Consider the following 12,365-nt stretch of genomic DNA (forward strand, 5'->3'; position numbering starts at 1 on the left):
GCGTTGATCTGTCTGACCCTCACAAATTGCCAATCACACACGAGGCTGACATAATGCTGGGGGGTCTGTGATGGGTGTGTGTTGTGTGTGAGAGCGAGAGAGAGGGAGGGAGAGAGAGCGACAGAAAGGATTCAAGGCGCTGAATAAACAGTCACTCTCGGAGTCACGCTGTTATCAATCACACCTCTTTTTCCAGGATAAAGTAGATGTGAGAAGTGTGCACATATTGACAGATGAGAATATTTGCATCGAAAAGCCTTGTAGATACAAGCTGACTGATTTTTTTTTTTTTGTGGGTGGATATCAGTTTGTTGGCCAACGGTCCAGCTGGAGAAACAAGAGGTAAGTTGATGAGCGTGCGTGTGTTATGTGTTAGATGGTTTTATTGTTATTGTTTCGTAGAATGACAGTCAGGAGGGATCATAGTGGTCAGAAGAGAAGGATTGGAAAGGAAATCAGAATTGATTTCCAACCGCTTTTTGGAGTAAACAATCCAAATTAAATAAATGGAGTAATTAGGGTTTTTCACTGAATCACTTCTAAATGAAACGTTGTGTGGTGTTTGTGATATTTACACACTGCTGGATGTGCTTTCATTGACTTGCAGGAATGCCGTTTACAACGCTAGTTATTTATCACTGCTCTAATAGCCTATATCACGAGGGTGTGTCTACTGGCACTGATCACTATATAACCTTCTCCTAACTGCGCGGCAATAAATAAATAAATAAATAATAATAATGGCAAAAATGGATCAAAGCCGTGAAAAAAGGCGGGCGTGACCGGTTCACTTTCTCTGACTCGTGCCATGCAAGAGTAAAGTTGAAAATCAAATATCAGCTGTCGTGTATGATGTCACTGCTTGTTGCTTTCACCGAAACGGAGAATCACAAGGCGGATGATGGCTCGCTTCTCAGACCCATCGGATGATCCACAGGTTGAGGGGGGCGCGCAAGTGGATGAATGCGCAGACGTCACCCATCGGATGTTTAAATTTTATCGTGCCGATTGTACATTCAGAGTCTGTCGGTGAGACATGGCAGCGCCGCGTAGGCTGTGCGTTGACAGGTGATCGGTGCCAGGCTCGGTCTTGTGTTTGCTGTGCGCACAACTTACATAGGTAACAAAAGCTGCCGAATTTTCCATCACCGTCCCCCGTAGCTGACGTTTTTCTTAATGAATGGACGTGTAGCGATTTATCCTGGAGACAGACTGAATTCAATAAGACAAGACTTATTCAGATTTCAAAGCCTCGTGCCACACCCGTTTCTCCTGTTTATGTGTGGACTTTGATTGTCCTTGTGTTTTCGCGTGAGGCCGTCATCTTAACCCATTTCCCGTTCGGCGCCAGAATTTTCAGTTTCAGAGACAGTTACCATGGAGATAACTGGACACTATGGAACAACGCACATTGTTGTCATGGTGATGTAACATCATTATGGTGGCAGATACTGGGAGTCAAGTTGTTTTTTTTTCCTCAAAGGCTATGGAGACCCGTGGCGTGACCTATTTACCTGCCCTACATTTTTTTAAATTGATGCTGAAAAATAGGAAACACTGTTTTATTTGACACTTCAACTCTAGTATTTCATTTGTCATATATAATAATAATAATATAGTAATCATACTTACACCAAAGCCTCAGGGTCATTGGTCTCCAAACTGAGGAAATCTGCACAAATGGCGAAGAACTGGCACAATGATGCATTGAAAACCTTGCATGTAAAGAGGGAAACACATACATGAACTCAAATATCCAGTCAAACAGGTGCACAGTCTCTCAGAGACTCATACAGTTGTAGCAGTATTTCATGTGAAGTAGCCCCTCAGTGAACAGCAACCAGACAATGAAACATGCGCAGCAAGCCAGGGAGAACGACCTCTATTACCTGATATGACTTCAAATTACATTTGATCTCCGTGTCATTATGCACAGGGGTGTGTTGTGTTGGGGGTGTTGGTGGGGTGTGGTCCTATGTAGAAATACAATGGACTTTGTGGGCCTACTCAGTCTTTTTGATATATTCTTTATTTAATAACCTTGTCTGCTTTTTCCATAATTCATGAGAGTAACTGTCATTTCAGGTGTTTGTGTTAAAAAGGGTTTGTGTCACACTCATCTTCTGAGACTCTTGCATTTGCCAGATTGTGTGATGTCAAAGGTTACATTGTTGTTTTTTCATATCTCACTGACCGTTGAGCACTCAGCTGCCCTACTTTGTCATCTCACTACTCCTATTGCTTTGTCTAATTGTTGTCTCTTTGATCTCCTGTCTTCATCTCCCCCCATCACATTTGCCTCGCCACATTTTCTGACCTTTCTTTTCAATACTTTGTGTATTTTACACACTGCCCTTCCCTTGTCCTCTCTCCTCAGACAGTGTCTCCTCTTTATGCCCTTCGCCTGTGCTCTCCTGCCAGACAGTGTCTGTCCCTGTCTGCTCATCCCCCCGTTCTCACCGTCTTCCTGCCTGCCCTTTCCTCGTCCCCACATTACAGAAAACAGCCTCCTTCCCTGCTATTTCCTTGTCCTCCCCAAAGAGATACGGTCACCCTGCCTGCCCTTTCCCTGTCCTCTCCTCTCAGACAAAGGGGAGCCTAGGTCTGGAACTTGATATTGCTTAAACAATAGTGCAGATAAGGTAAGTTGAGGAAAGATGGAGAAGAAACTGCTCAGGTGCCATGTATCATACCTAGGAAGAGAAAGGCTGCCGCTGAATAGGTGCTTGATACATTACATTTGGCAGTGCCATGCTGCCAAACACCCTAAAGGGTTCTCACGGGACAAGTATGTGACACTGACCCACTAACAGTTAAAAATACTCCCCCTCAAAAGGGATTCATATTGCAACCCAAACAATTAGCAGTCTTTCAATACTTGCCTATGAAATATCTGGCATTGATATCCACACAGTATATGTCCATCTGAAATTCCTGCTCTTCATCCTTCCTTTGGACCAATAACCAGACAAACTATGGGGACACAGTTGTGATTCCTTCTAAAACTAAGCCTGCAATAATTACTGTCAATAATAAATACAGAATTTTTTTCAAAGTGGGATTTGTATTGCATAAAAGTCTACTTCCACAGGGCCAGGTGTTGTGGGGTGAATGGCCATCTAGTACGTTAAGTCTGACTGATTGCTCAGCCTTTAACCCCAGTTTATCTTTAGTCCCCCTAGAGTTAATGGAGGTTGTCCAACAGTCCACTTAACCATGAGCACTTACCGTCATATCAATGCTATTAACAAGTCTCCCAGTGAGATGAGACACAAAAGGGCACAAGAGCTCTCTCCATCCAATGGCCACCAGCAGCTTCATCTTTCCCTCCAACATTCCTCCTCTCCATTAGTCTCTTACTGACGGACTCATCTTTACATTGCCAGTGAAGGAGGCCATCCGGATGAACACACATTATTCCACAATGCTCTATCTAAATATAGTGCTAGAGGGATCAGATGATATTGTATAGGAACATTTTGCAAATGGCTAAGTAGCTGCCTCATGCACAGTTATATTTTCAGTTTAGGTTTTCTGTTATTAGTATAAAGCCTTTTACTTTTGGTTGAACACTTGTTTCTTATTGAAAACAGTAACGGGAGGGCTTACCAGTGGTCCATATTTTTTGAGATGGATCACTTTTTATCTCTTCAGGAGCCTTTCTCTATTTATCCCACATCCTCTCAGATATATAGAGGTTTTTCACACCAGTTGCACAGCATGTAATGAGTGAAAGATGAGGAGGAGGGTTAAGAGGGGAAAGAAAAAAGGTTAAGGGAAACTGCTGTTGCTTTTGAAGAGAGAGATCAATGTGGCTCATGATCAAACATACCTAACAATTTCTGATCATAGTAACCATCTCTTGAGCGATGTAGCCACATTAAAGCATATAATTACCCTAAAGATGAAATCTTAACAATTCAAAAAAAAAAAAAAAAGTCAGGTGTCAGACATAGATGACAGTGATAGACAAATCTTAGAGACTACTAATTATACTAATTAGATAAACCACAACCAATATTTAAGCTTCTGTGTCACTGTTTTTACTATTGCAAAACTGTCATAGGTAATTGTAAGCTTCTATAACTGCAGTTTAAGAATCTCAAAGCAGTACACATTTTTGTGAATTGGGAGCAAAAACAAGCAGTCTATGTTCAATTAAGCAAACTGTTTGATAGACTGAACAGAGATGACCTACTTTTTGGCTGTTTGCTCTAACTGTACTGAGAGCTCTGTCACAGACAAATTAAAGTGTGTTTGGATGTTTCCTACTCCATAACAGGTAGATATCAAAGTGGTAATAAGAAAAAATGTAGTGCTGTAGATTTCACCTGCATTAGCGTGAATAATTTTCCTGCCTGTTTTGCTTGAGCTAGATCAGTGTGTATTAATTTGTTTGAACTGAATACCAGTGATGTACAGTTTGGGGCCAGCCGTCAATCATCACCTCTGATGTGAAAAAAAGATGTCTCTTTCAAGATGTGCAGATGTGATAGACATGCCTCTAAAGGCTATATTGTCATATTTCATCATTCATATCTGGGTTTGGTTTTAACTAGACTGTAAAAGTGTCCATTTTGAATGCACCATATTCTTCATAACACGCACATGGTGATGGTTAAAAAGACCTTGAGAGAGGACTTCAAAGGTTTCTGTCTTGGCTGTGTAGTCACAACTGAAATTAAAGAAGAAATTCTCTTTTGTCTGCAGGATTTATGAATGTTAAATGACTTTTTTAAATGACTAATATATGAATATGACTAATACTATATACTAGCTGATAACAGCTCATTATATATATATATATATATATATATATATATAATGAGCTGTATATATATATATATACACACACACACACACACACATACAGATATAGATATATGTTCAAGGTCACATAGGGTTGATTTTCATTTTAAGGGGAGATGCTATTAGTGTGATGGATGCTATAGGCCTTATGTTTGTCAGTTGTCATCTTGTGTCACATTATTTCAGAAATGTCCAGTGTGTTGGTCAGATCTGTATGAGGGCAAAATCAAATATATGGAGCACCAACATACAAATAGCAACTGGACTGCTACAGTCAGTACCTCTGCTAATGACTATAATGGAATCTGTTCATTTAAGTGCACTGTGTCCCATACCACTGATGCAGCTGAAGACAGACAAACAGCCAAATGGGTAGATAGACGTAAATGGATCCAGTAAGTCAGTTAGATGGATGGAAAGAAATACAGGCATGTAGACAGACAGATAGACAGCCAGGTGGTCGCTCTCAAAGAAGACTGGTTCAGCTTGGTGTATATAAAACATTTGGGCTTGAGACGAATGGTTTGTATATATACATGTTGTACTACAGACTTGTCACTTTCTGTTATTTCACTATAGAGCTTTGACATGCTCCATCAAATACATTGCTGTCAAGTCTTGTTACCCACCAGTATTCATCTATATTGACACATTACTCCCAATACATCCTGTTGGTTTGTTTAATGGTTCCTGGAAGATTGATGTATAACACATAATGGCACCTTGGAGAATTTGATGGGGAATTAGACCATTTGTAGATATAGACTGATGACTTGTTGCCATCAGGTCTGCATTGTAAGTACCCTGACAATTATTGTATTGAAACATCAGAGAGGAGGCAGTAAACTACTGCCTTTCCTGACCTTTCAAACCCTTCTTTGTGGGAGTTTTATAAATCTGAGGACCCAGACATTAACTTGTTCTACTTAAAATATGTTTCTTTTGTTCAAATGTTACTGAATTAAAGTAGTAGTGTAGATAAGTTACTTATAAAAGGTTCACCATTGTATTAACAAGACAAAGAAGTAGCCCTGTGACTTCACAATCACTATATTTACATGCACAGGATATTCTGGTTTTTGCCCTTATTCTGAAAAAGACAACATTCCTACTAAGCTGTTTACATGGTTAATAAAAATTAATATTCCACTAATATTCCTGTGTACATGCAGTCTTGCATACTCCAATTAACGTAAAATGCCCCTGTGACACTCTTTTATTGCTGCATATCCAAAAACTAATTGATATCCAAGTCTTTCATAATGTTTAATGATTGGTGTGTTTTTCCTTCTGTGTACAAATGTGAGCCTTTCTTTCATGACAATCCATCCTGTAGCTGAACTTCACTTAAAACATCAACCTCATCACTAAAGACAGTAGAATACTAGTCAAGACATGTCACTCAAACCAGAGATGTAGGAGTGCCAATAAAGTCATCAGGATTCATCCTCTGGGGAACACGAATGTCTGTAAAAATGTCACTGTAATCCATGCAGAAGTTGTGGAAATAGTTCATTCAAAATGGGGTAACTACTGACCGAATCATGGATAGACTGGATAACATTGCCAACCCTTGGAGCCAGCATGGCTAAAAACTTACCTGGGTGACATCACAGTACCTAACTAAATGCATTAACCAATGCAAAATAGTTGAGCATTAACACATTTTGTAGGAGACACTGTTGCAATGTGAAATGAATACCCTATATGAAAATAGGTCAAGGTTGTGGGATGCCCACAGGGGAGGCAGGAGTAATCTCTGCCTGGAAAAGAGAACATGTATGCAGGCTCTGAACATGGATCGTTATGCAAGATTAAAAAAACTATATCTGTAGGCCTTTTACATCAGTTACACTCCAGGGGTTTGGATAGAGCCAGTGCTGTGTGATGTGGTTCCCCCGTTCACACACCGTATGTAGTCCGTTTGGTCTGTGGGGTGTATATAAATTGTATGTGTTTGTGCTTTCATTGTTATTGTTTATGTTCCAAACTGGTGTGTTATATGTGTGGCGGAGTAGTGCTGCTTACTCAAACACTCTCTCACTGTATTTTTTTCTATCTTTCTTTCATTCTCTCTCACCCTCCCTCTGTATTACTCTATGTCAACAGTTGCCATGGAAACTATTTTGCTCTTCCTCTCTTCGCTCCTGGTGTGTGTGGCTGGTAAGTAACATGAAACACACACACACACACACACACACGCTGCGCATGCACGCACACCAATTGTCCATAGGGAGGCAGTGTAAGGGCGGGTAGTGATGTTACATGAAAAGGCACTCCATGGGTGTGGGCCAGTGAGCAAAACATCAATTACGACTTTAGGGCTTTATGTGTGGGTTTCACAGAACGGCTGTGTCACTGACTGCGTGTGTGAGGTCTGTTTATAGTGTGTGATTAAATGTAAGACACGTAAACACATGCTCTAACAGTCACACACTACAAATAGATGATGTAGTGCTGTACTGCAAATGTCTTTTTTTAAATGACACTTGGAGTTTGTGTAAGGTAGAACACAGACAGATGAATGATGACTAGACAAAGAGAGAGATAGGACCCTTTTGAGTATTTTTCTCCCACCTGATTTTGTGTGTTCCTTCTCTCTCCCTTTTCCTCTCTCCCTCTCGCTCAAACCACTTTCCCTCTTCGCCGCCTCTCAGCTGTAACAGACCCCAATGCGCAGGGTGAGTACCCTTGATGTAATGTCTAACACCTCAGTCCTAGCAGCCACGTGGTGTGGTCTGTTGGTTCCCACATCAGATCAAACCCATATGGATTGCCCCACTACAGTGAACAGTGGCAGATGTATGGATTAAGTCCAAGAATCACCAGACCCAACTGTGGGTTAATTAAAAGGAGGCTTTTATAGAGCAAAACCAATGCTAAAAAGTGGTTGTTTGGTAGGGGAGAGAAAGGATAATGTACGTGTATGAATACTTAACAAAATAATGAAACTCTCTGATTATGTCTGCAATTTCTGCCTTCTATAATATTTGCACATTCAAACTATGATATGGTTAACTTTGGGGAAATATGGTGAATAGACTGTAGTTAAGTCATGGGTAAGAGTAGTTAAGCAAAACACTTATTTTTTGAAACATCGTGGTCATGGTTAATAAAGGTGCAGAGGTCAACTACAAGTCAGTACCAGGAAGTAAAATGTGAGGTGAAGATTTATCCTAAATGGACTGAGGAATATAGAATTGACAACTTTTGATATTAGGGCCTCCCATTGGTAATATCAAAAAAGACAGACAATGATATGAGTTCCTACACCAAGGTTCTAAATGTGCGGTTGCTATTGTATTTTACAGATGGCAAAGATGGCAAGAAAGTTGAAAACCCATTTGTTTATGGTAAGTTTAGAAAATCTTTGTTTCCTGAACACACCATTTTCAAGATGTAGTGACTCCCTCTACACAAAAGAAAACTTTTTGCCATAAATGACATACTGATTCAATATCCTTCCCCTGCTCCTGTGTGCACTCTGTCATCAACTCCTCCTACAGACTATGATAGTCTCAGGATTGGGGGATTGGCCTTTGCTGTGGTGTTGTTCACACTGGGCATTCTTCTCATCCTCAGTAAGCTGACCTCTACCTGTGTGTTTGTGTGTCATTATATCATGTGTAACATGCACTCAGTGTAATCAAGTGTTACAAGCAAATTAAAGATAATTAATAATAAAGTAATGAATCGTTAGTGCATTTCCACGGCCATGCCATGTGTTTTTACACAATTTATTATTATTAACTATATTTCAATTATCAGGAAACACTGAAACAAATTTATCAGTGACGACAGAGACAGTACATTCAACTAATTAGATCTCAGTCAACACAGCTAATGATTTCTTACGTTGCCAGGTCGGCGATGCCGCTGCAGTATCAACCAGAAGCCCAGGTATGTCAGTGTCTCTCTGTGATTGGAGAAAAATAGAAAACGAAGACTTGTTTTTTTTTTTTTATGTCATATTACATGATTTGGTTACCATGACAACACGTGGTTCCTTTCTTCAGGGCCCCTGGAGACGAGGAAGCACAGGAGGAGAACCTGATTGTCTCCAAGGGTAAGGTTCACATTTTAACTCTCTGTCAGCTCCTCTCACCTCTGGCTCACCCCCTGACATACATCCATAATTGAGATTTCCTTTGGGAGTGCCGATGGGAAAGGGAAGGAGGAGGGGGGAGAGGTGATTTGCTCCGTGTGCACATATTCGCACATATGGAACTGTACGATATGTGTGACACAAAGAAGGCATACAAGTTGTATATGCTTTAAATTACTGCTGACCTCTTTCAAAAGGCATACAAGAAGTTTGGTTTAATACCTTCCAAAACCTTTTGGGAGGGAACATTTTGTTAGAATAGAAGAATAGGCTTTATTGTCATTGTACAGTACGGTACAACGAAATTGTGGGCCTTTACATTTACATACATTATTATCAAAATTATTGTATTGTTATAAATAGTTTCAAGCATCAACTGTTCTGAAATCTCTCCTTGTCTCCGCAGCTGAGATTTCACAGTTGGCTTCCTTTTAAATGAAAGAAACAACCAAGTACACGATCATTTTCACAGCATCCATGTTTCCCTACTGTTTGATTCCTGGGTTTGATTTTCTGACTGTGTAACTGATACCAGCTGTTTTTAATGTGTGAGCTATTGTCTGCATAACAAGTGTTACATGAAGGAAGGACTTTGTCTAAGACTAGGAGTAGAACAGAATTACAGAGTTCAAGCTTAAGTGTTCAACTCTTCAGAGATGAAAGAAAGGTACTTTGTTTGGCAGTCTTATCACAGGGTGAATATCAATAAATCCTCAACAAATTCCTGATTAGAAATATCTCTATATTTCATGATAGGCCTTTTAATTGGTTTGAAAAGTCATTAAATGTAACATAGAGGTCATTAAGCTGGCAGCAGTGCTCATTCATATAGTGCTTTCGAATGAGTTCAAAGATACACTGACAGCTCCTGCTTGCAACTGCATTAACATAAAGCTGGTAAAATGCTGTGTGATGTATTACCAAACTCAAAGTAAGCTCCAAGTCTTTACAAGATGATTTTCATAATGTGGACTGAAAGGCAGCGGTGGAAGAAGCATTCAGACACTTTGCCTTTGTCACATTGTAAAAATAAGCACTACTAGTAAAAGCCTTAAATGAGTCGAAGTAAAAAAAAAAAAAAAAAAAAAAAAAAGTGATCCTCTCTGAAATTGTCCACAACAAGCTCAGATAAACACAATTTCAGTTAAAGAGCACTGTCTTTTAAGCAGTTGCACTTGAGTAAACGAGAGAGTAAAGGAGAGAGAGAAGGACCGAAATGTTTAGGAAGAAATGAATGTGAGCGAGTTTAACGCTTTGTTCTTATGATTGAACTAAATCCCTTGTTCTTGACCTCTTTCAGCTGCAGCAGCTGCCAAAGAGACTCCAGCAGAGAACTGAGACAACTCCACGGGACCTGACTGCCCTCTGAAATAATGATCAGTTTTATTTGATATTAAGCCACCATAACAATGGATAACTTGATATTACTGGTTATATGACAGGGTGAGAGGGGAGGTATACATTTAGAGGTTTAATATGTACATATATCTTGTGCCCTGAAGACAAACCTTTATCCTGTTGTGCTCCGTTGTGACTGTGCCAGTCCTTCAGTTCTCTTGTTCGTCCCTGTGCCTTTCCGTGACAGTCTTTCACTCCAGTTCTTTGTCTTAGCCAGTAGCACCTTTGACACAAGATTGTCTTTTAAGCCCTAGAAGAATTTTTAATGTGGTGTGGTTGGCTGTTCTTTGTTTTGTGCTTCTATTGCCTTTAGGTTTTAGGATTTGTCAATTTGTTGTTTATTGACATTTTGTCAATTGTCCTGGATAATGTTTGTCACATTTGGATTATAATATATATCCATATATACAGTATATATATATAAGTATTTATAAGTAAAGATAGTTTATGGATAAGATATACAGTTAAATATCCTTCATTTAGGTCCATGTTTGAACGGTTGGGTGTGTTGCGTGCACATGTGGATATATCTGTGTGCATATCCTGTATAAGTGTGATTGAGTGTATATCACGAAGTACATGTGCATCTCTACATGTAAATGTGATGAGCCTTATATAAGACAATCTCAACTGCCACAGCTCTCTGACTGAGCACAGGAATGGTTTGCAGGTATCTGCACGAGCTCCTTCACTGCAGCGTTTTATCGTCTATAGTTGAGGGAGCTCCTGCATCAGCTGTCTCACTGCCTTCTTCTCCACACCCACTCCACTGCTCCGTCACTGGCTCCGCCAGGATTAACTAGTCTCTAGCAGACTATGATTAGTCTCTCTATACACACTAGTGCCGCAAATCTGTGAAGCTTGGGTCTCTTTACTTTTTCTTTTGTGTTTGTTTATTAAATTGTTTAATAAGTCTCTCTAATGTCACAATGCTTTGAATGATCATACATGTCATACATTTCTGAAGAAGAGAAGACAATGTTTGGGTGCTGAGTTTGAGAGAAGTGCAACTTAAAAATGTTATTATTTATTTGACTACATTAATTGTAGCCTAATGTAAGCCAAGTCATAGCAAGAGAGCAAATGAACAGTCCTTGTTGTGAATCTCCTGTTAGGTCAGGCTTTCACCAGTTTTAGGTCTGAGTATACTTGTTTTAAAGATGGCCGCTGTACCAGTAAACGCTATGTTCAATCAACGCATGAGAGCTTGTTGTGTAGCAAACTGTTGTGCTTTTGGCATAAATAAATAAAAGTATGTCTGAACACACAAACATGATGTGTGTTTGTGCCCATTTAGATGAAAAACAGACCTAAAGTTTTTTGTTTTTTAGAATTCTCTTCAGGGTGTTCATGTCTAAACATTTTAGCCTAGAAAATCAGATTTCACAAGCAACCCTCTGGCAGCACTTGTAATCGGTCTGGTAATGTCCTATCAATGTCAATCAAGGTTATAAGCAGCTCCTGGGGCTGTGAAACTACAACAGGAAATGGGTTCCTCACCAACAGAGCCAGTAACATGCTGCTCTTTCTGCTATGATTCCAAAGGTTGGTAGATCTTCTCTTTATTGGCATCAGAGTACAAACTTTATGAGCCTGTAAATATGTAACAGAGCAGCTGCACTGAAATATGGCAGTGGGCGTGGAGATGTGATTTGTGGGTGTGTGTTAGAGGGGTGGGGGTTTGATCTGCACCTGCCCCTGACGCAGATGGGGCCACACACGCACACACACGCACACACACCTAAGGTAATACAGAGCCCTCAACAGCTCAGGTGAGTATCAACCTGCTTTTATAAACCAATATTTACAGAAAATGCACAGGTAAAAAAAAACCTGTTGTGTGCACCTCTGGTGGTTTAATTGTTACTGTGGGATCATAGGACTAAGTTTCTAAGTATAATGTTAATTTGTGTTGATGTTTGGAGGGATTGCTTGTTACGAATAGATCGTTTCAACTGATGTCTAGTATGTGTATTTCTGTGTAAAAGAGAAATTATTGGCATTCCTGTGATGAAAATATAAGAGGTCCACTTAATACACACTGTGAAAAAAG

At 39.9% G+C, this 12,365-nt stretch overlaps 1 protein-coding gene across 4 annotated transcripts; it reads left to right on the top strand.

Moving 5' to 3' along the window:
• Positions 1–86: 86 nt before the first annotated feature.
• On the top strand, positions 87–11,583 carry fxyd6 (FXYD domain containing ion transport regulator 6). Of its 4 annotated transcripts, none has more exons than XM_018693981.2 (9): positions 87–342; positions 2,378–2,642; positions 6,919–6,972; positions 7,467–7,490; positions 8,121–8,162; positions 8,316–8,390; positions 8,673–8,709; positions 8,826–8,875; positions 10,215–11,583. In XM_018693981.2, exons 3-9 carry the CDS (start codon positions 6,924–6,926, stop codon positions 10,250–10,252), a joined length of 315 nt encoding a protein of 104 aa, XP_018549497.1. In that variant the 5' UTR covers positions 87–342; positions 2,378–2,642; positions 6,919–6,923; the 3' UTR covers positions 10,253–11,583. The 4 variants fall into 4 exon arrangements, with proteins under 4 accessions (XP_018549497.1, XP_018549499.1, XP_018549496.1 ...); XM_018693983.2 differs by having other exon boundaries at positions 7,476–7,490; XM_018693980.2 differs by lacking the exon at positions 2,378–2,642.
• Positions 11,584–12,365: the final 782 nt, after the last annotated feature.

Source organism: Lates calcarifer, linkage group LG21 (genome assembly GCF_001640805.2).
Source record: "Lates calcarifer isolate ASB-BC8 linkage group LG21, TLL_Latcal_v3, whole genome shotgun sequence".
NCBI lineage: Eukaryota > Metazoa > Chordata > Actinopteri > Centropomidae > Lates > Lates calcarifer.